At 40.6% G+C, this 23,785-nt stretch overlaps 1 protein-coding gene across 1 annotated transcript in view; it reads left to right on the top strand.

Moving 5' to 3' along the window:
* Positions 1–13,166: 13,166 nt before the first annotated feature.
* The window catches only part of frem2b (FRAS1 related extracellular matrix 2b), a 57,532-nt gene continuing 46,913 nt past the window's right edge, over positions 13,167–23,785 (top strand). The window contains exons 1-2 of the mRNA XM_084351710.1: positions 13,167–18,306; positions 19,390–19,479. Coding sequence (XP_084207836.1) covers positions 13,296–18,306; positions 19,390–19,479 — 5,101 coding nt within the window. The 5' untranslated portion in view covers positions 13,167–13,295. The remainder of the gene's footprint in view (positions 18,307–19,389; positions 19,480–23,785) is intronic.

Here is a 23,785-nt window from a genome sequence, read left to right as displayed (position 1 = left end):
GGTCAGGGCAAATTATTTATTTCTATACATTTGTTTTGGCCTATATGTATGGCTTTAAAACATCATAGTTTTGCATTTGCATTAAATGCATCATCAGGTAGTTTGTTTCTTGCAAATCAGATATTTACTGCGATCACCTGCTGATCACCAATCTTAGCTCTGAAAGGGCACATTGTCTCGATGTGGACAACCTTACTACTCAGTCGTACACAGTACTTGCCAAAAAATACCATCCTGTATCCCTGACCTCAATTCGACTTGAGCTGCATCAGGTGAACAGATCTTCCTGCTACATTGCTGGGAGAAAAAAAGTAAACAAAGAATAAATCTGTCAAGAAGGCTTGTACTTGCAATGTACAGCAACAACACATTCATTTACCCATATGTGATGAACACAGACGATGATTGATCATACATCTGTCTCCTGACTCATACTATACCCTCAATAACAAATCAAGTGACAAGTTTAGCAAACAAGTTATTGTCTATCAACTTATCATGTTGCGTTAACATACCAGCATCCAGATTACTTTCCAAATCAGCATGGGTATTTCATTGTAGTTGTGTTTTATGGCGACATAATAAATATCCGTACAATCTCCAGTCCTCATTTGTTCTCATGCAACTCCCTCGAAACATATCTGTGTGTTCAGTTGCCATAGTTGCTCTACTTCCTCTAGTTCTCAGTGGGGTCGACACATTGGATTGGATGATACTACAAAAGTATATTGGTTGTGTGAGCATTATTGTGTAAAGCTGGTCTGGTTGGATTCAATCAAGAAGCATAAGCTTACAATATTATGCCAGTTATTTAATACAGGAAGCCATCAACTTACAGACTTATGAACATATGTATGGAATTGTAGACTGAAGTTGGGAGAGGACGCACTAATGACATACTGCTAATATGTTTCAGATAATATGCCATAGGTGAATGTATACAATGTTAAAAAACATGATATGTAATGTTTGTTTGAAACCACAATGAAGGCATAAACATCATTGCAGAGTCGATCCTGGGAAAATAAAAACACACAGAGGCCCTGTTGAATGTCGTTAGGATAGATTGATAAGATTTACTGATACTGAAACAGCCATTGGAAAAGTTTGCCCTTTCATGACGTAAGAAATATTTACAAGAAAAGCAATATACTTTCCACTGAGCTTTTAGAGGGTAATTACTAAAGTAGGGAAACAGCCATAAAAGATGTTTAACATCAGTCTTTAACTGGAGGTGAGCCTGTACAGTTGCTAAGAAACCTCTTGCAAACCCATTTCTTTATTTCACTTCCATAGTCACTAGGAACAAAACACATACAGTATGTTAATGTTCATTACCCCCTTAAGATACAGCTGCGGCTTAAGTTTGTATAGGGCAGTGTTTATCAATGAGACTTTGAACAAATCAGGTTTCATGTTTTCAATTGCGAGCTCATCAACTATTTTGAATGCTTAAAAGAAGTATGTGTAAAAGTATTTTTACTTAACTGGGTACAATAAAAACTTATTAGACCTTCTAGTGACACACTTCATTAGGATTTATAGAGTCAATTAACATATATAGTGATTAAATCATGATTTTGTCATACATTTTAATTGGATGTTAATCCTTCTGAAATGTTATAGTTTTGCTAGACATTTATTTGTTTCAGCATTTGCACATTTTTAGTACTGTTCTGAATTTAACAGTTCACTTTCATCTGTTGCTTCAATGTAAGAAGACACTGTTGTGAGGATCAATGTGCTCGCTGTACGTATCATGAGTTCCCATTCAGCATTTCCTCCTTCTCCACTTAGACATAACAGGCAGCGTGTGGAGCAAAGTGTGTGCTTTTGCGTTATTTTTCGCAGATACTGTACGTGTGAGGACACAGTATGTGATAAAATACATTTCACTCCCTCTGAATCAACAGAATCTCTCACTTATAGGACTTGTGGACATTATCATCATCACTGCACATATTTTCCCCATCACACTCAGTACAAGACATCTGCAAGGCAATCTGGTTTGTGCACTTACCAATGCAATTATGTCTGGACCATCTTATCCAGCAGTACAGTGAGAGAATATGTTATACACAGACGCTATATTTAATTGGACTTTGGACATAAATTATGTATGTCCTGTGAAACCTCTTTAAACATTATAAACTAGTCATGGGTTATTATGGTTTTACACAGCCAGACTAAATGGCTCCTTTTAGCACAGTGTAACTTTAAAACACAACTCACTCATACTTTAATGTAGATTAATTAAAGGTGCCGTGTAAGACATAGCCACTGGTCAAAGGTCACTCCAAACAAATAGGGGTCAGCATATCACCGCAGTAACCGCTGACTGTTACTCGTTAAACTCTTTGGTGTAGCTATCTTTGACTGTAGCTAACTGCTGTTAACTTATTTCAGGAAATGAATGTCTTTTGTACTGACTAGCGAGAGAGAATTTTTTTTTTTATCCTATTTGACCAAACCGATGACTGAAATCTTGTAGAGCCGGTCCCTTATATCAGCTACAGTAGCTCACAAAACTGACTAGCTCTCTTTTCTCATAACTGCATCTGTCATTATGGCCAGACCTGTTGTAATTTTCACCCTTTTAAATACTTTTTCTGTGCCGTGATGGCAGCCATGTTGGTGTCGGTGACATATGAGTGAGACAGTGTAGTTTACTTAGTGGGTTTACACAAAACTAAACAGTATTTTATAGCAAACTGTGACTTTCTCGACTGATAAAGTTATCTTTTAAATCGACAAACATCATATGTGTAAGTCGTGGCACAATTCAAACTGAATCAAAAAATATTATGTCTCTTGCCACTGACTACTATACAATTTTCTTTTCTTCTCACCAGCAGGGGTGTGACTTTGCCTCTCTATTAGCACTTAGCTGACTCAAGTCTCTGCAGACCGGGAGCTTGGAGCAATGGGGAAATGTTGGTGTTACACTGCTGATGTTACACTGATGATGTTTTATGATGAGTTAACAAGGCAGTTAAGTTAATCTTGGTTCAGTAAAAGAGATGCTTGAATTCGAAATGGTGTGTGTTTGTAATTTTCTGTTTAATAAGGATGTATTTATTGGACTAAAAATGTCAAGAGAGCTTGTAAAGTGTATAAAACTTGCCCCTTGCTTACATTTCCCAGCTGAACCTACGGGGGGCCTAAGACTAATGGTATTACAAGACAGGATGGGCCGGGACTGGCTGGTTAGGATGCTAACTTCAGTAGACATCGTCTACAATACATAGTTGTCTTTGACATAACGTCAACACTGCTGCTTCATCACATTCTGGTGATAATGTTGGATAATTTTTTTCAAACTCAATTTTGACCTTCTCTTAAATATTTCCTCTTTAAAATTAGTTTTTGTCACAACCTTCAGACAGAGAAACATGTTGAAATGTTTAAGAGGTTGAAATACTTTATTGCCAAAATGATGTATAGTGTAATGAGACTATATGCAGTTAACTGCACACTCCTGTGTAATAAACCCCTTTTCCATTGGTTAGTCTGATTTAATTGGGGAGTCTCTTTAAACACACGACTATCTTTTTCTCACTTCATGCAGTCTGGGCAAAGTGAATGAGAAATCTCCCCCAACTTAGCCTTTTACACAGATACAACAAGCGTAACTTTACACTTACAAATGGCCTAATGCTGATTTTTTAGCTTCTGGTTAGTTGTCAAGAAGGCAATTGTCTTTAAAATGATCAGACGATGATTTTCTAGCTCCAGGTTTTAAAATAAATTCCCCAGAAAGTGAACACACACCACCTTAATTCTTCCAAGGCTGAGTTTAACATCACATAAAACAAGACAAAGAAAAAGCCTGTAAAACCTTTACAGCCACAGTCAATATGGCGATTGAGAATGGTTATAATTCACAGAAATGGACTTCTGAGGAGACGAAGATCATGCTGCAGTTTCACCACAAATGAAAATTTGTAAACATCTTGACATTAATAATACATAAAAGCTTCCTGCTTTGCTGTGCTCTTGCAGATGGGTCAGCTTCAAATGGGTCTACTTAGAGTTAAACATTTATTTTTTGTTTTGGAGAGCTTAATATGCAGCTCAGAACATGTTTGTCTTCTAAAGTATTCTTCCTAGATTAGGTTATTTATTCAATTTGTCTACTTTTATTCAAGACAAGTTAGTTTGAGCTAAAGTACATTTAGCTACATTGCTTGTCTCTGTCGTTTAGTTTGGAGCAGTAACAGAATTAGAGGAATATGCAGTATTTACAACATCATTCGTTGAAGTAAACTGAGAAACAAATTCAATTCTTGGTGTTTTGTGTGTCTGCATGTGTGTTTTATAATAATAATTTTTTCTCGACTGTCTTTTGAAGAGTATAAAGCAGTGAACAAAATATTCCATTCCATAAAACCATTTTAAGCCAAAAAATAAATAATTAAAATGGGGTAAAAATTATTCAAATGAGTAAACTAATTCATTCAGCAGTTTATGACTCAGGCTGAAATTCTAAAATAACCATCCAGTGACGATCAAAGAATGATTAATAGGTTCACGACTGACATTTGAAAATCTGTTACAGCAGGTGTTTCATCTCTCTAGTTTGTCCCTTGTTGCTTTTTAGTATGACAGAGCACAGTTGAGGCAGCTGCTACATTTCTTTGCCCCGAGGAGCATTCAGCCTTTTCTATTTATTCCAACTGAAATGTGAGGGCACCTTTCGAATATTACCTGTTTATTTTTATATCCCTGGTTGAATTGCCTGCCATAGCACTTCCCTGTCAATTTAAGTCGAGGTCACACGGTACGATCAGCTGTATTTTTTAGTTTAGATGCCTTCTGCAGGAAAGAACTGTTGACAGACAGCTGAGACAAGACTGCAGGATTAGATCTGTATTGCAAGATATTTCCTCTTCTTGGTCCCGACAGTACGCAGTGCAAAACATTGTGTGTTTTGTGGCACAGCAGTATTTGTCTTTAGCCTTTGACAACGTCACAGACCTAGACAGACGACTTGGGTGGTAAACACACAATCTTAACTATTTTACAGACAAACTCAAATTTGGACCTTCCACAAATTGACTGACAGTTGTTTTATTACATGTACTGTAGTAGCTCTAGACAAAAACTAAACCTATTTATGTTTCTAATGTTTACACCAGTAATATTGACACAGACGTAAAACACTTTTTATTCATATTCTCTTTAATTATATATGAAGCTGCAGAATCAAAAAAAAATCTGATGGAGCTTTTAATAATAACACTATAATTGACTCAATGAATTATTGAACTCCTTTGCCACTAGAGGGCAGGAAGAGATTTCTTACTGCTGATGAACCTCTTCCAGTGCAGATTTTTAAGGCCATCAGATTACTAACAGCATTTCTTTTATTACTGTATCTCCGTCTTATCTGCCTGTTGTAGCAGCTCCCTACTTGGGACCTAGAAAACTCCTCTATTAAGATGAAACATTCCCTAAAAAGCTTCCTGTTGAGTGAGGCTGTTTGAGAAGAATATAAACTTCCGACAAAGGTTTATGTTTAGTGAGGGTTTGCAAATCTCGGCCAAATGTTTGTTAATGATGTTTGCTGGTGCCAAAGACTCTTCTGACCCAGTTCTTGGCATGTTGATTACTGCTTTCACATTTCTTAAGTATGCAATGACTCACTTTCTCTTGCCAGCCCTTGGTGTTTATGTCTTTAATCTGCATATAATAAATAATGAAAACTGAAGTACACTTCAAAAAAGGTATCAATTCTCAGTGGTAAACTTTAGATCAGGCTGCAGACATAACTGAAGACATTTACAAGCACCATGATATAATATTAATTGGACAATGTTTATGTTATGTAAGAGATTGCTTGTATAACTAAGCATTCAAGCACTGTGATTGATGATAATTCTGTCAAAGGTCATTAATAAGACAGATATTCATTCAGAGTCTGTCGTTTTTTGCATTGAAACATTTACATTTTAAACTGTTTTTGTTGAGTTTCTTTAAGCTGAACGCTCGCCTCGGCAGAATTCACATATTTATGTGAACTCGCAACAAATGGCTTGCATACTTGTAGGGAGAGATGATAAATATTAAAAGGTGAAATCAATGCATTTTAAAAAACTTGTGTGTTCTGCATGACTGCTTCAACTTCACAGGAGGCCATCAGTCTTTGCTCTGCACGTGGGTGCCGAACACATTTGCCATTGCAGTCCAACTCTCTGTCAATTAGATGTACTATGTATCGGCCAGGTTTCAACCCTGCTTCTAAAAATGAACACTGATGCAATAGTCAAGCTGGCAGCAGAAATTCAAAGTCATTACATGAGGTCCTGAACTAATTAGGCCTGCCAGTCTTTCAGAAGTGAGGCAACACAGCTACAGTATGGAGCACGACTGACATGTTGAACCAAACTGAACACATTTGAAGATTTTACATACAGTTGTGGCATTGTTGTTTAATGATGGGTACTATTCCCACTTAGTGCCTGACCTGACTGCAGGCATGACATTAATAACTTAATACATAACTATAAATGTGATACATTTGTGTAGTCAAATTTTATTTAACTGAAGATTTCAGTTATCATTTCTGTTTAAGATATGTCAAGTTAATAATAAAACCAAAGCTTTAATGGTATAATCAGTGCTCTGCACTGATTATACCGACTGAAGTTGATTGTTTTTTATTTTTATGATCCATTATTTAGTCATCCATTTAAATAATTTAGTTTGGTAAGTAGCATCAAAGGACTACAACTAGCATTTTGTTGTTTCTTGGTAATCTTGGTTGTGTAATGATAATTAAATTGATCTGGACTCTTATGTTAGCTTCATATTATTCCATATTATCCAATCAAACACAAAAGGAGACCACTTGACATTTTTTTTTGACAAGCTGATTTTTAACAATTTTTCTGACTAATTATACTTTTAAAAAGTGATGGGGACAAGATGTCTTCAGCGTCCCCATTGTAAATGGCTGACAACATATTATATATTTATGATACTAACCTCTGTAGTGTACTGTAGTGCTTTGCTACACACTAGTTGTGATGTTGCCATCTTCTGGCTGTGGCAATGAAGTATTGTGAGCAAAATGAACATGTTTGAAAAATAAAAACATAGATGCTGACTTTTATCATTATACGAATAAATGAAGTAAAGACGTACATTGACTCCAAATATTCTTCAGCAATCTGTTATCCATGTTTGCTACCTGTGGAGGGGTGAATATGTGTGGAGGTTAAAGGTTCTGTTTATGTCTGTCCACGGGGGTATTTACCAAACTCAGTGAGATCATCAACACCCCATCACCTGACAAAAGTGAACAAGAGTTTGTCAGTTAGTGTGCTGGTGCTTATTAGAGCTGTCAGCAGGGGAGACGTGTGTGTATGTGTGTGGTACTCATGCATGTGTGTTTGTGTGCAGCTCTGGGGGTGAGGGGGTTAAAAATCACCCTTAGGTCTTATAGCTAAAACTCTCATTTACCAGGAAGAATAAAAAGCACCTTGTTACAACAGTTAACTCGAACAGATGACAGCTGACTTTGGCGACTTGGGGCTAATGGAAAGATTAAGTCAATTACAGCTTGGCAGGGGGACTTGGAAATATTTGAGACATTCCCAAGAATATTGGAACAATAGGCACCCACGTAGCTGTCACTTGGAGGTAGTAAATTTCATTATGTCACAGTAAATCTAAAAAAAATCACTTGGTTCCTTTTCTAAAACATAAATCTTGATAATACTATAACAATGATAAGAGTGAAACGCAGTCCAAGAGAAAGCATTACTGTCCCCACATGTGCAGTGTGTGCAGCTTTTTCATGAGCGTCTGGTGAATGCGCCCCGTTTCATCTAGATGATATTGTTGCTGACTTAGTCCCCAACTTTAGATCAAACAGAGCAGAAAGAGAATGTATTCAGCTCAGCAGAAATGGGAAACCCAAAAGGGTTGAGAAGATAAAACACAGCAAAGACCAATGGCCAAAATATTCATCTGTTAAATCCACAAGGAACATAATCAAATGCCTAAAGTTAAAACAAATATTTGGGGAGTATCATCACTCTTCTTCTCTAGAATTACGCCTTTATTTGCTCTACATTTAGTTGTTTCCTGTCGTCAATTTGTTTTTAAAACTAAGAAATGTCCCTCTTGCTGCCGAAGACAATTTGCACTTTAATTCCCTAACAATCACAGAAGAAATATAGTAATCAAATTTTTCTTCTGGTGATGTGACAATGAGCAGATGTCACACAGTGACTCTCACCAGGTGAATTCCTATTTCTCTTTCTTTGTGCAGTGTGAATGAGTGCAGCCCGCAGGGTGGGCATACATGTTAAGTGCCTCTCAGCTTTAAAACTCATCAAGAGAAGGAAGGCCTGCAGGGCAGCTGGCAGCAATCCGATTAAATGATGTAACCTTTGGCCTGTAGGTGACCACACCTCCGCAGGAAGCCAAAGATTTTGAGTTCCCAATAACATATAAAAAGCCTGAAGTCAAAAACACAGCTTTCAGTTACGGTTGAGTGATTAAATGTCTGCTGGTTGGCCTGTACTTGTGTCCTCAGCTGCCACCGCATCAGTCAGGTTAGTTGGAATATAATGAAGGCAGTTTTGACAGTGCCCCGGTGCCCCTACAATTGCTTTTGCGCTGTTAGAGGCTTTTGGGCACAGCATTACACATCGTACTTCATTAAAATCTCTCTGTAACATGGTGTCCTTACAAGAGTGCAAATACATCAAGCAGTTAATTGCTCACAGACAGGAACCTTGATTTGGTACCGACCCAGAGTGATTTTGTGTTAAACCTCTTGTTCATAGGTTGTGACTGCATGCCAAATAACACATTTACTGGAACTAATTAAAATAGTTTCATAACGTTTTACAGTTTTAAAAACTCCACCTGTTCTAGAAAATACACATAAAGTACATCTTAAGTATCATCAAATCTAACATACTGTAGCATCCTACAAACGCAGTAATTTATATGTTATATTTATTTGTATGTTACATTGTTAATTTATCAAAGATTATCATATGGGACAAAAAGAATAAATTCTCAGTTTGACAATGAGGGTCTGAAGAAAGGGGTGAAACAGGTCTTCATGTTTTTGCGACATTTTACAGCCAGACTTTTGTCTTCAACACACTGGTCTGTGTGCAACATCACACAGTAACCACAATCCCTGATTTGTATTTTCATGTTTTTATCCATTGGTAGGCTTGGATGTAATACAAACCTATAGTCTCTTCAAACTATTGATATGTATTTTCAGAACATTTTCATTTTTGGGTGAACCTTTCCTTTAAAGTCTTCACCAGTTTTTTCACCAATGTTACAGAATTAACATGAAAGGAATATCTATCCATCTTCTCAACTAAGCAAACATCATCAAAAAATATTCTTGATATTTGAAAACGGCAGTCAGGTCGATATCATTCTGTTTGAATGCCAATACATTAGTCACATTAGCACCACTCTCCATTTCATTCTGTGATTTAACTTCTGCCTTATGAAGATAATCAGCTAAATTCTGAGGATATGTCCTGCTTTAAGTGGAGATCAATATAATGTGGCCAGAATTCACATATCGCTGCATTTTGTCCACACAAACACACATAAAATACACACACGTATAGATTTTTGTCCCCATTCTTGAAACTTGTTATTCTCTTGTTTTGATTGTCCTTGGGTTTCATCTATTTTTGTCTTGTTTGTTCCTGCAAAGCCCAACGATGAACCTATTTGTTAAAAGCATGCTGTAAATAAACCCAACTCGACTTGTTTTGTAAGCGGTATCTTTGCTCTGACCATACATTATAGTCTTGGGTCCACACAGCCCTGGGGAATTTAGGAGCACAAATAAAGAATATGATTAAACTTGACTGGTTCTGCTGCCTTTTTAGTTCTGTATTATCCCAGGAGTAACGTAAGGTGGGGAAGATGGATTTGGCTGCTGGTTGGCTGTGCATCGTGTTTCTATGGGTTACACAATTTACTTTTGTAGGGAATGACTTCAGAGTGTAGCTGCTGCCACCATTCCAGCTTCAACCATCAGAAGAATTGTCCCTGACAGAGAAGTAATGAACTAAAATAGCCCTAATGAGATCAGTGAGGCCGGGGTTGTATTGTCTTTAGGGACTAACCCCCAGCAGAAATAGTCCTGATAAGTCCGAGCAATTGTTAGGATGGAGTCACTTTGGCAACAGTGACAAACAAGCAGGGTTACACAGAAGCATTTCTAGTGAGATGGACACTGCTGTCACTATAGTACGTATAGAACAAACAGTGGTTATATTAATAATGACAAGACCGATTTTGTGTAGCTTTGCATTATGCAGAAACTTAATTGGAATTGATGTAAAGAATTGTATATACTGTATTATTTACTGGCTTATTTAACACAGACAGCCCACATTATGGCTATTTTCCAGCCTCAGTTCCATAGCCAACTGAAAACAGTACAAAATATTGAAATACTTTATAAGAAAAATAAACAATTGTAATTGTTGTTACAGTGAATAAAGACAGTATAAAGATTTAGAAACAAAAACAATGATTGTTAGGAGTTTGTTTGGCTGCAGTTTGAGCTCAGGCTGAACACAGCTGGCCCACCCTGCAGCACTGCATTATCCCTGTATCAGGTTGACTCAGTGATGTCACCTCTCAGAGCTCAAGGCACCTTACATGATTTGTATCTCTGTTAACTCAGTTACAACAACAGTGGTGTCACTGACAGCAGGGAATGCAAGCTTCCCAGTGTTTGGTCTGTCTCTGTGTGTGTGGTGATGACAGGACATTCAGCTGAGACCAAAATGAAAGTTATCTCAGCTGTAAACGACAGGCAAAACAGGATATTTTTAGATTACGGACACTTCTAACATAAATATGCTTTTTATTGTTTTCTTCTCGGCAGTCAAAAAGCTGGTATATGCATATTTAACTGTTGCCACAGTCCTCAAAACAAAACACACTGAGTGTATGGCTGTTAAAAGCCACAGAAGAACAAGAACTAGATGAGCTCCTACACAAACAGCCTTGATTATTTTCTTGATCTGTAAGGACAAAACTTTAAATAAATGAGCAATCTAAAATCATCAGTGTTATTATGATAAACATTCACATTCAAACATGAGCTGGACAGCAGTATTTCAGCTGAAGCTCCATCTGCACCATGCACAATAAATCACCTGCACATCAGGGGTGAGATTAGAATCCTCCCGTCTTTATAGACTGACAGTTCTATCTTTTAAGAAGGATTGGTCATTTACAATAAATTTGATTTAAATGCGATATGACAGTATATCATCAAACTTCCACTCTCCTCAAAAATAAGCCTGAAGGTTTTGGTATGATCCAATTCCCTCTCTGCCATCGCTGCTGTCAGAAAGTTCTATTCATCTTCTTTTTCATTTTCTCTTGTAACTAGGAGCTGTCAAGGCCTGGGGGCTTTGCCTTGCAGTTTGCTTGGCTATATTTATAATTGGACCCTGTCAACAGTGTCCAGTGCAACTCAACTGCACAGTTTGTTATGGCAGCTACTGTGTACCGATTTCAACACATGCCAGCTGTGAGGCAGTTTGTATGTTATTAATGCGCAACTACAGGCAGGTGCAGACACACTGGCTGCACCGATGACTTGTGGATGGAATGAAAATCATCTCAGAGGGATCAGAGGGGACTAAGCACAGTTGAAGTCAAATTCTTCCAAGCAGTATAAGGCGCTACGGATGCTACATATTGACAGGGGAGCATAGGTATGGGCCAATGTGTGTACATCTAATATATACAAAGGCAGCGGGGTAAATCAAACATGCCGAACAGATGTGCCTGCAGCTATGTACAATGAAAATGTGTGTTTGAGAAACCAGGTTACTTTTTCTAATATACCGACATTGTAAGTTGTATGAAAACAGTACCAACAACATATAGGAACCTATTGAGAGAGTATAGAATTTGCACAGCTCCATTTCCACGTTCCCCGAGCCCCCCACAGACACATATCTACATCTATTCAATCCGTGATTCTTACCTGGATGTGCAGTGATGTTCACCGTGCCAAAAGCAAACCTCTTTTTAATATAATTGAGTCATTTGGCCTCGCAGTGTTGCACAATGTCTGTCTAAGGGTCCTCTTAATCAACGCTGGTTCTGGCTCACCTGGTTCTTCAGATGAGTGGCTGCAGAGAGAGGCCGGATCATGACTGGGCTTGTCAGGAGTCAGAGGAGAATGCTCAGCCCTAACACATGAAGGACCTGTGTGATGAGAGAGCAGCACAGCATGAAATGGGACAATGTCACCGGATGATAAGTGGAACTTTTGGCTCATGCTTTTAGAGTGGATTGTGGGCAGTTCTGCAGGGTCAAGTGGCCACATTGATTTGCTACATTGCACGACAGTGGACACAGTTCATCTCCTGCAGTGCTTCTTCTCCATCAGCTCTGGTGTGTGCGTCTGCAGACAGACCACACCACCTCACACATACACACAGCTATAGGGGCTTCACTCCATTGTGTTCCTTGTCACAGCAGTTTATAGCCTACTGAAGTGGCACTGCACATGCAATGAAATCAAAGAATTTTCAAGACAGACCTGGTTTTCATGAGGATAAAAAGAAGGTGGAAAATGTGCCTAAACATCGAAGGCAGGGTGTTATGTCTGCTGCTAATGTGGAGTCCTCAACAACGCAAACCACTAGAGGGAGACAAAGCTTTCTCCAGTCAGAATACCAGTGAGGACTGTTAAGCACAGCTGCACTTCTGATTTTCTGCTTCCCCTTATTACCAGGAATAGTCTGGAGCGAGTGAATTGCTTTGATTGGAGAACAAATGTAGATCATTTTTTAAAACAACATCTAACAGAGAGATTTGTTCTGCCTTTGGTGTGTAAAATGAACGTATTCATGTTCCTGCGCACACAGCAGCCTAGGAATCTTTGATTTGTGCCCAAACATCACCTTATCCGTCTTTTTCTTACCTTATTCAGCCTGATGAGGTCCAACCCACGCGGCATCGTTTTGTCTGGCCAGACTGACACCAGCCACATCCATTTAAAACCTGACAAACGCATTCCAGCAGGGATATGAACCAATCGGCTGAGAGGAGGGCGTAACTCTCCTTACTCCGGCAAAGCAGGAGTATGAAGTTTAGGTTATCAGTGTGCTGCTGCTGCGAGAGAATGGTGCACCTTGGTGCCCATAGGTGCGTGATATCATCCAACTCCGATTTCATATTCCTGCAACTTTAACCGCCGCACTTAGTTTACAAGCGTGTATGCGCAAAGTTCAACGTGTCTTCTCTGCGGTTCCACACTACAAATGGCTTGGATTATTCACCCGCATCTGCACGGGACTGGCGCTGCTTTCATTCTGCTGGCCGTGATTCTGACAGGTGATGCAGCCGCGCAGGTTTTTGACAGCTATGGATTATCATACGCCTTGAGGTCCGAGCCGTCAGAGGACACGATATTGGTTGCCAATAATGGGATCCGCGTGCCTTTCGGGAGATCAGTCTTCATTGATCCCATCAACGATTTGGTTATCCAAGTTCAGCCCGGTGATAGATGCAGCATAACAGTCCTGGACAATGACCCCCTGTCTCAAAGGCCTGGACACCTGTCTCCGAAAAAGTTTCCCTGTGAATTTGGTCCCAACGACGTGAAGTATTCTCACTTTGGCTCCAGGAGTCCTCCGAGGGACAGAGTGAGATTACAACTCAGGTATGACACCCAAACGGATACCATTATAATCCCTTTTATGATGGAGGTGGAAGTTATTTTCACACAGCTGGAAGTGTTAACCAAAAATATGCCACTCACTGTTGAGAAACTGCTCGGTACAAGTAACCCCATCGATAGAAGAATTTTAGAATTCACTTATGATAAAAGTGCACAACAATGCAAAATAGCCTCTCTCTCCAGTGGCAGCGTGCTGCCCAGGTATGGAAAACTTGTGGATGAGGACAGCCTTGGAACAATGGTGGACTGTGATGAATTTATTAAAATGAACATCCGTTATCAGCACACTTTTGCTTTGAAGTCTCCAAACAGAGATTACATTCCAATGCTTGTGGAGTTACATGATAAGGAAGGCAATTTGCTCAAGCAGGAATTTTTCCAAATTTTGGTGAGGATCAGAGAAGGAGAGGAAAACACGGCCCCCAAACCAAGCTTTGTTGCTATGATGATGATGGAAGTAGACCAGTTTGTAATGACAGCGATAACCATGGACATGCTGGCTGCAGAGGATGTCGAGTCTAATCCTGACGAATTAATTTTCAACATCACATCCAGCCTGTCCTTTGAGGAGGGCTACATAGTGAGCACGGATGATAGGAATTTACCAATAACCTCGTTCTACCAAGGAGACCTCAAAGACCTGAAAATCGCCTACAAACCCCCTGCTGTGGACTCAGACACTGAGCGGATTTTCCAGATTGAGTTTGAGGTTGTGGACACAGAGGGGGCTGTGTCAGACCCTTTTGCTTTCATGATTGTTGTTAAGCCTATGAACACGTTGGCCCCTGTGGTGACTAGGAATACAGGCCAGTTACTATATGAGGGTCAGTCCAGACCTCTGTCCACTTCAGAGACTCTGGAAATCAGCGATGAAGACAATTTAGACAAAGTCCAAATCACTGTTATCGAAGGACTGAGGCACGGAGAATTAACCGTTCTGGGCTCAAAGAGGAAATTTTTTACCCCGGGTGACCTCGATGCTGGAGTTGTCATTTATCAACACGATGGCAGTGACACATACAGTGATAATATTATTTTCAGGATGACAGATGGCACAAATGAGGTGGAGTTTCTGTTTCCCATTACTGTTGTGCCAACTGATGACGAGCCTCCGATAATCAACGCCAACACTGGTTTGGTTTTATTCAAAAACCAAATGATGCCAATCTCCTCCCTTATGCTCAGTGCGGCAGACATCGACTCAGAGGATTCCTCAATTAAATTCACAATAGAGCCTCCCTTTTCCACAATTGGGCAGGTGTTGCTGCGTCAGTCTGAGGCCCCAGAGGACCCATCAACCTGGAAGTTTAATACAGAGGATGAAGTGTATGAGAAAGTAGTGACTGAGTGGCTGCAGCAAGATATTATTGATGGTAAACTGTTTTACAAGCACATCGGGCCTCACAGCACCAGCACAGTAATGGATCAGTTTGTGTTTAGAGTTCAAGATGACAATGACCCACCGAACCAATCGGGCGAGAGCTCGTTCATTATCAAAATTCTCCCTGTCGACGACCTCCCACCTGAGCTCTTCCCTGGCACGACTCTACAAATGACTGTGCACGAGTATCAGCTTACTTACTTCCGAAAGAAATTCCTCCGTTACACTGACCTGGACTCAGAGGATCGGGATCTCAAATACACAATCATCCAGCCTCCGACTGACACAGATGAGAATAGCCCTGTTGTACTGGGAGCACTGGTATTAACTGAAAAGCCAAACACAGAGGTCACATCTTTCACTCAGGCACAAATTAATCACCATAAAATAGCGTACAAACCGCCTGATCTTGAACTCGGAATTACCACTCATGTTTTACAGTTCAGGTACACTGTGGAGGATGTTTCTGGAAATATTGTCGAAGGAGTTTTCACTATACTTTTAAAGCCTGTGGACAACAAGCCGCCTCAAATAACAAACTCTGGATTTACTGTGCTCGAGCGCGGCACACATATCATTAGAAGTGCAGAGCTAGACACCTCAGACACAGACACAGAACGCCAACAAATATCCTTCACTGTTACTCAGCCTCCACTGCATGGCCAGATCCTGTATACATTCACTGACATGACAAAAGGAAACACTTTCAGCCTAGAGGATATTGGAAACGGCAGAATTTCATATATCCATAATGGGGATGAATCCACAGTCGATTCAATACAAATAGACGTCAGTGATGGGGTCCATGTTGTCCCAATCACTATAAAGATTAGTGTAAAACCAATTGATGATGAGACTCCAACTATCAGTCTCCCAGCTGGTACAATTGGCTCATATATAGATGTGCTGGAAAATGGAGCAACAGAAATAACAAGTAATGTCATTCAGGGAAGAGATGAGGACACTGATGACCTTCGTTTGACCTTCATTGTGGAGGACCCACCATCATTAGGTGAAATTCTGGTGAGAGGTGTCCCCTCCCGTACATTCACCCAGGCTGATATTATAAATGGCCTTGTGGTCTATGCTCATACCAGCGGGGAGATAGGCTTGACAACAAAGGAGGACTTTTTCAATCTCACTTTGACGGACATGTCTGATGAGTGGACTGTGGGAGGAAATAAAATCACAGGTGTCAGAGTGCATGTGACTATTCTTCCTCTGGACAGCCAGGCACCAGAGGTCTTTGTGGGTCCGCAGTTCACTGTTGTAGAGGGAGAGAAGAATGTAATTCAGATTCTTCATATAAGCACTGATGATGTCGACACCCCCAACGATGACCTCCTCTGTACAATCATTGTACAGCCGACTTCAGGGTATGTGGAAAATGTCTCCCCGGCCCCCGGCTCAGAGAAATCCAGGTCCGGTACAGCTATAAGTGCTTTCACCATCAAGGACATCAGACAGAATCACATTTACTATGTTCAAAGCATCCACAAAGGAGTTGAGCCAGTGGAGGACAGGTTTACGTTCAGATGCTCTGATGGCATCAATTTCTCTGAAAGGCACTTTTTCCCTATCTCCATAATCCCCTCTAATGATGAAAAGCCAGAGATTTACATGAGAGAGTTTGTAGTTATGGAGGGCATGAACATAGTCATCGACACTCCCATTCTGAATGGTGCTGATGCAGATCTCCCCTCTGATCAGCTCACATTCATTATCACCAAACCCCCCAAGCACGGATTTATTCTCAATCAGCTCACTACCAGCACTGTCCCTATCTCTAACTTCACCTTGGATCAGATCCGGGAGGCCTCCAGCATTGTGTATGAGCATGATGACTCAGAGACCACAGAGGACAGCTTTGATATTGTTCTCACAGACGGAAAGTTCAGTGTAGAGAAAACAGTAATAGTTATGATTATCCCTGTGGACGACGAGACCCCGAGGATGGCAATCAATGACGGCCTTGAAGTTGAGATAGGTGACGTGAAAGTCATAAACAGCAACGTTTTAAAAGCGACTGATCTGGACTCTGAGGATAGCACACTGACTTACATTATTCGCTATGGGCCCGGTCAGGGGTATTTACAGAGGACAACGCCTTCTGGGACATTGCAAAATATCACAGTCGGAATGAACTTTACTCAAAATGAAGTGGATCAGGATTTGATTATATACATCCATAATGGGCAAGAGGGGATTCGTGACCTTATCAAATTTGATGTGACAGATGGCATCAACCCTTTGATTGACAGATACTTCTATGTCACAGTGGGTGGCATTGACATGGTTTTCCCAGACGTCATCAGTAAAGGTGTATCGCTTAAAGAGGGTGGCAGGGTTAGTCTGACAACAGACCTGCTAAGTACCAGTGACCTCAACAGCCCAGACGAATACTTGGTTTTCACAATCACAAGAGCTCCAATGAGAGGACACCTGGAGTGCACAGACACACCTGGGATGCCCATCTCATCCTTCACTCAGCTGCAGCTGGCTGGCAACAAAATCTACTACATCCACACTGCTGACGATGAAGTGAAAATGGACAGCTTTGAATTTGAAGTGACTGACGGCTACAACCCTGTGTTCCGCACCTTCCGCATTTCCATCAGTGACGTGGACAATAAAAAGCCCGTGGTGACGATACACGGCCTGGTGGTGACCGAGGGAGAAAACAAACTCATCACGCCTTTTGAGTTAACAGTGGAGGACAGAGACACCGTTGACCGCCTCTTGAAGTTCACAGTCACTCAAATCCCAGTTCATGGTCGCCTGCTCTTTAACAACACCCGGCCTGTCACCTCCTTCACAAAGCAGGACCTGAATGAGAACATGATCAGCTACAAGCATGATGGCACGGAGAGTGCGGAGGACAGCTTTTCCTTCATTGTCACTGATGGCACTCACACAGACTTCTACATCTTCCCAGACACAGTATTTGAAACTCGAAAGCCTCAAGTGATGAAGATTACTGTCCTCCCGGTGGATAATGGGGTACCACAGATTGTGGTGAACAAGGGTGCCTCAACACTGCGGGTTCTTGAGACTGGCCACTTGGGGTTTGTGATCACCAGTAAGACCCTTAAAGCAGAAGACAGAGACAGCACTCAGGGCTCTGTGACCTTTAGGATTACTGTTGCCCCAGAACACGGCTACCTAATCAACCTCGGCAGAGGAAATGCCACAATCACCATCTTCACACAAGGTAAGAGAGCTGCCTTTCAACAGATTTGCAATTTGTTAGATTTGTACTGTACTACTGAGACTCACATTGAAGGCCATTTTTAATTCTCCTGAGCCCACTCTCAAGCTCATTTTACATTTACTCACTCTGCTAAACTTACTCTCCTCTGATGCCTGAAAAATGCTGAGTTCAAGCATAAAGGTTTTTGTTTTCACTCAAGAGACTGCCTATTTAGAGAGATGAAGTATGCCAGTGCCTGAGGCTGACCAGATCTCACTAGAGGAGTGCATTTTTCAGCGTGCATTTCACTTAGGAAGAGAACCAGTGGTGATTTGTACATTACCAGAGTCATAATTTCTCACATAAGACAAGGACGGGGGTGGCATAGTGCTCACAGCAGACCACTGGCTTTGCAAACATGTGTACAAAAGTTGTATTTCAAGCAGACCAGAGAGGTGTCTTGGTAAATGTCAAGTATCAGGGTAGCAGCATCAGTGTACAGTCAATATCCATGTATTCCCTGCCTTTATTTACAGAGTTGCTGTGAGACGCTTTCCCCAAGAGGCCTGTTCAATATTTCAAGAGTTCTCACAAGAGTAAACAGACAGTAAATAAAGACACTATCTCCTGGGCATTTGAAATCGGTGGCTATGCATTTTTATGCATTGGTCCCTTTGAAGGAAAATGTTTTGACATCAAATATTGACGACAGCAAGGGCTGTAAACTTCAGAATCTTTCAGATCTGGGACTATAAAGAACCCTGTCTAGTACCACACTATCAGGATGGCAACCAGATGAATGTGATGCAACCCCAACAATCAAGCTATTCTTTATGTTCTGTCTTTCAGGAGTCTAATAGATATACAGCCCTTGTTACCAGGCAGTTTCTCCTTTCAGATTCCCCTGACACTATGCAGTGAACACATTCCATCACACAGCCTCAGTCTGCTTCTTATAGCAGGGCTCAGGAGTAGTTATGGACAAATAGTCTGTCAGGAACCAATTGGACATATTTCCCCATTTGTCATTTAAGCCCAATAACTGATGCAAACCTTTATGAGTAGGAAGTAATAGATATTTACGCAAGTGTTTTTCTTTTTCAGCTGAAATTGATGAGATGAACATATGCTATGTTCTGAGAGATGGGGACAATGCAACAAATGACATCTTCTATTTCTCCATCGAGGACAGTGGTAAGTTCCTTATTTAAACATGCCCTCTTGAAATTACACTATGTGGCCATTAAGGTTGAAATGAGTCTTTGTCATGCTAACTTTTGAGGCTGAAATACTGAATTTAGTTTACCCTGTGTCAAGTTTAATTTTGAGAAACTCGGATTTCTTCAAGGAGGGAAAAGAAAAGCTTGCATGTGCCTAACAATGTGGCTAATTTAGCAGAATTACTCTGCTAAAGCTGTGCGCACAGATGGGAGAGATTTCCAGAACAATAACTTCACACGGTTTCCCATTTTTTTCAGCATGAGTAATTGAGAAACTGCAGTAAATGAGAAGGAAAGGAAAATATAGGATTTACAGCTAACTTTTGTTTGTGTCATGCTCTGTTGATTTCCAGTCAACCAGTAGGTCAGCCAAAACATTTGAATGTCAGAGCTCCCACGCTTATTAACCTTTTATCCAAACATCATATTAGTCTTACCATGCAGTACAGCGTGGTCTAGTCTTATAGTGCCTCACCCATGATCACCCATTATTTTTTCCTTGCAAGGGCCTCCTGATTTAGAAAGTAATGATTGATTTAGCAAGTAAGTAATTAGTAGAACAATTAGCGGGGACCTTCCTTCCACAGCAGATATGTAATCAGGCACAGGCTCAGTTAGTGGTTTGAGGCAATCATGCCGGTGTTGCCGATTAGCAGAAGCAGCGTGCCTGACAGTGTGTCCTTTTTGCTACCCTTCAGCCGCGATGAGTGAGCACAAAGGAGCTCTCTAATAGGGGCCCACTTTTCCCACAAGCACCTCAGTGGGCCCCCGTACACATTTTCTCATCTCTCGACTCGGGACTAATCTATGGCTTCGGCTGAATAATAGACAGGTTAACATCAATGCCAACAGGTGGATGGGGTGCTAATGAGTGATGACTAAAATGCAGGGGACAAACCCTTATCAGGTAGTGATGCTGAATGCAAGTGCTTTACCTGAGCTCCTGGCAAGAACCGAGTCTATGAAGAGCTCTTTTGTTGTTAAGTGAGGTCCATCCAATTGGTCCATTTTTTATTGTCTATATTGGGTTATTTGTCATGGATCTCTTTGCGCTTCTCTCTCTGTCACTTTCTTTCTCTGTCAGGCTTTCTTGATGCTGGATGACACAGTTGTGTCTTACAGAACTGGCAATTAGATTCCCTTTTTTCAGCACTTCTGACAGTTTTACATTACTTTTAGACTTGTTAAGAGGATTCAAATCAGTACATGTCTTATTCTGTCCTCAATCATAGTTATGTGCTCAAATGAAACAAAGCATGAAATTGCAGTGGTCAGAGACATCACATATCTCTAAAATGTCATCCTATGACACGGGAATTGTGCTTGATAGTGGCACCTAAATGGCTTGACAAATTGATGAAGAGTCCTGTTGCATGACCCATCCATAAGGACTTGCCACATGCTGCACTGCAGCTTGTGAGGCAGTCAGTGAACATTTTTTAATAAGATTTAAGCTGTGCTGGTGGCTGCCCTAAATCCCCAGACAGAGCCTCCAGCTCTTTGAACATTGGTGTTGGGGAGGAGCTGAATGGTGTACACTGGCACACAGCTGCACTCTGTCATGTTCAGCAGTGGAAAACACTCTCCTTCTTACTTCAAGTTCATTGGGAAATTTCCCAACTACATTTTGGCAATCTTTTTTTTTAGGGTGAAAAGTTACTTTTCATGTCGCAGCTGCTCAGTTGGATTCCAGGGGTTTTTGCCAACAGCTGTGATGAACCATAAAAGTGTGCACAGCTTAAAGTGTATGCATTACTACTAATTGTCATGTGTTACTGAATGTGTGTGCATATATATGTATTTTAGTGTAACGGTTATTGTGTTTACATTACATACATACAATATCAATAGACAAAACCAGGGCTGCAGCAAATGATTATTACATTTTTTTCCTTCAGAATAATTGATTGATCATTAAATCTACTAGTGCAGTACATGTTCAAAACATGCTGTTTGGCACAGGTTATCTGGTAATGTGAAGGGGTTTACAGATCCTAGATAATATCACGGAGCAGGTGATGGTGCTGCCAAGGAATGGAGCACATTGTCGTCTCCCCACTCATCCAGACCCATGTACCTTCTGTTGTTTTGTTTTTTTCTCACTGCAACGCATTACTACAGCAAGTTGATGCACCACGCTAATCTCCATTTTGTTTATGTCTGCTTACCTATGAGATCACATGAGAGGAATCACGTATGAGCCTAGCGTCAGTCTGCAGATCCATGAAGCCAGAGCGCTGAAGCCACGCCCCCGCTACTGCACAGAGCAGTGTTCACTGTTTATGCAAAATGTATAAATATGCAATGTGTCATGTGTCCAAAATGCACCAGATTCGACACTGCACTTCCTTGGGTCCTCAGCAAAAACCTGCCAGGTGTGAAGTAGATGGGATGAACAATTGTCGACATATGCAAATTACATAGACAGTCCCCATGACATTTCCCATGCAGCACAAAGTGAGGACTTCAAATTGCTTGTTCCTTCCAGCAAACCACTGCATGAGTTAGGGTTAGGGGGGAAGCTGGAAACAGCAAAATTTTGCCTGATAAGCTTTTCAACAAGTATCCATTGTCTCTTACTGTAGATAAGCTGCTGCATTTCTGTTGGTTGGCTGATAGATTAATAGACTAATCATTTCAGCAACAGTTATAGCCCCTGACATTACCAAACTGCACTTTGCCTCTGCTCAGAGATGAGTTTACTGTACTGGGATCAGTACCTCACACAGATTGTTGTTACAGGATTTCTGCTGGCTCCATTGTCAGTCCAAAAATAAAGTGACTTACAACCTGCACTCATTACAGGGCAGAGTGCTAATTTACTCTTGGCATGTTTTCCACAGTTGGAGAATGGATGGAAAATGCCAAGCCATTTATTAAGCCCAATCCAAATACTTATGGCAGTCTGACATCTGACCACAAGGTTGTTTTAGCTGTTGAAGCTGAGTTCTTAGTTTCCCTGATAGATGGATGGTCTTGGTACAGGACACAGTCTTGGATCTCCTAAATTGAGTCACCAAGGGGTTGAATTCTTCTTGGCAGCGATGCATCTGCTGCTTGACATGTCATTTAAACTGTAAATGGAGTGTTCAGAGCCCAGACCTAAATCTATGTTGCACTTGTCCAACTTACACAGCAATAATAACCTTTGCTGTAACTATTCATGATTTTATAAAAACTGCTAAAAAGAATGATACACGCCTAGTGAATTGTTTTTTTAGCTGAATAAATTATGCTTATGTGATTCAAAATTGAAGAGACCTTGCTGTTTCACTCAATTAATTTGTCTACATAAAGACAACAGATGGGCTTTCTGTCACTAATAACACCATGGCAATTTGTCCACATCCCCAAATGCTTATCATTTTTAATCAGTATGTGTCTCGATATGAGGATTCTCACAGTGTGACTTAAACACTTTTACTTTTAACCCTGTTGTGATAGAACAAACATCAAAATAATACTGAAATCACTTTAAAATTATACCGCATTCTTTGTAATCTATAACTTTATAATGATATGTTATTAATGCACATTTTCTCCTCTGTTTCTAGTTTCTTTTTAATTTCAGAAAGTTGCTACCATGGACCTTTACAACTGTTTTTAAGCTGCCTTTGTCAAAGAGGAGATAGCCAGGCTTACTTGTCAGAGCTGCTTGTGTGTCTGGCTATTTGTCGAGCTTGTCAGAGCTTTGAAAGAATAATCACAGAGGACTGAAATTACACATATACATTTTCTGGGTGTCTGTTTTCTGTTTTGGAAAAACATTACACCTGGACAGCAGAGTCACGAACAGAAGAGAAGGGATAGGCGTGGGCCATAAAACTTCTTTCAATCAGTTAGAAAGTGACTTGTTTAGAGCAAGATCAGTATCTGGATGTTTGTATGTGTGTTTGGTGGGGAGGGGGCTGCTCTTGTCATTCTAAGTCAGTTAATTGCTGTGTTTCATTGGACTCAAACCCTCCCCTTTTCCCCTGAGAATTCAGGTGCATTCAGGGGAGCTTACCTGAGCACACACTCAAGTCCTGGCATTCCCCAGCAGTTGTTTGTGGAGTTGAATCCCTGTCTGCCTCTAGCCAGTCACTCAGCATCAGGGATGTTCCTACTGACAGACACACTGCTCTGGCCTTTGTTTCTCCTCCCAGGCACTCACTACCATCTCATTTTTTTCTTTCTTTCGCTGAGCTACAAAGAGGCAGCAAAGGATCATTGATTGTTCAGTTCATAAAAATGTAATACTTTTGAAGGTCAGATTCTGCAGCTATGTCCACGGTATCTTT

The sequence above is a fragment of the Pagrus pagrus genome, assembly GCF_965226575.1.
Source record: "Pagrus pagrus genome assembly, chromosome: 4".
Classification (NCBI taxonomy): domain Eukaryota; kingdom Metazoa; phylum Chordata; class Actinopteri; order Spariformes; family Sparidae; genus Pagrus; species Pagrus pagrus.
The sequence above is the reverse complement of the archived record's forward strand: the minus strand, read 5'-3'. Positions and strand labels throughout refer to the sequence as shown.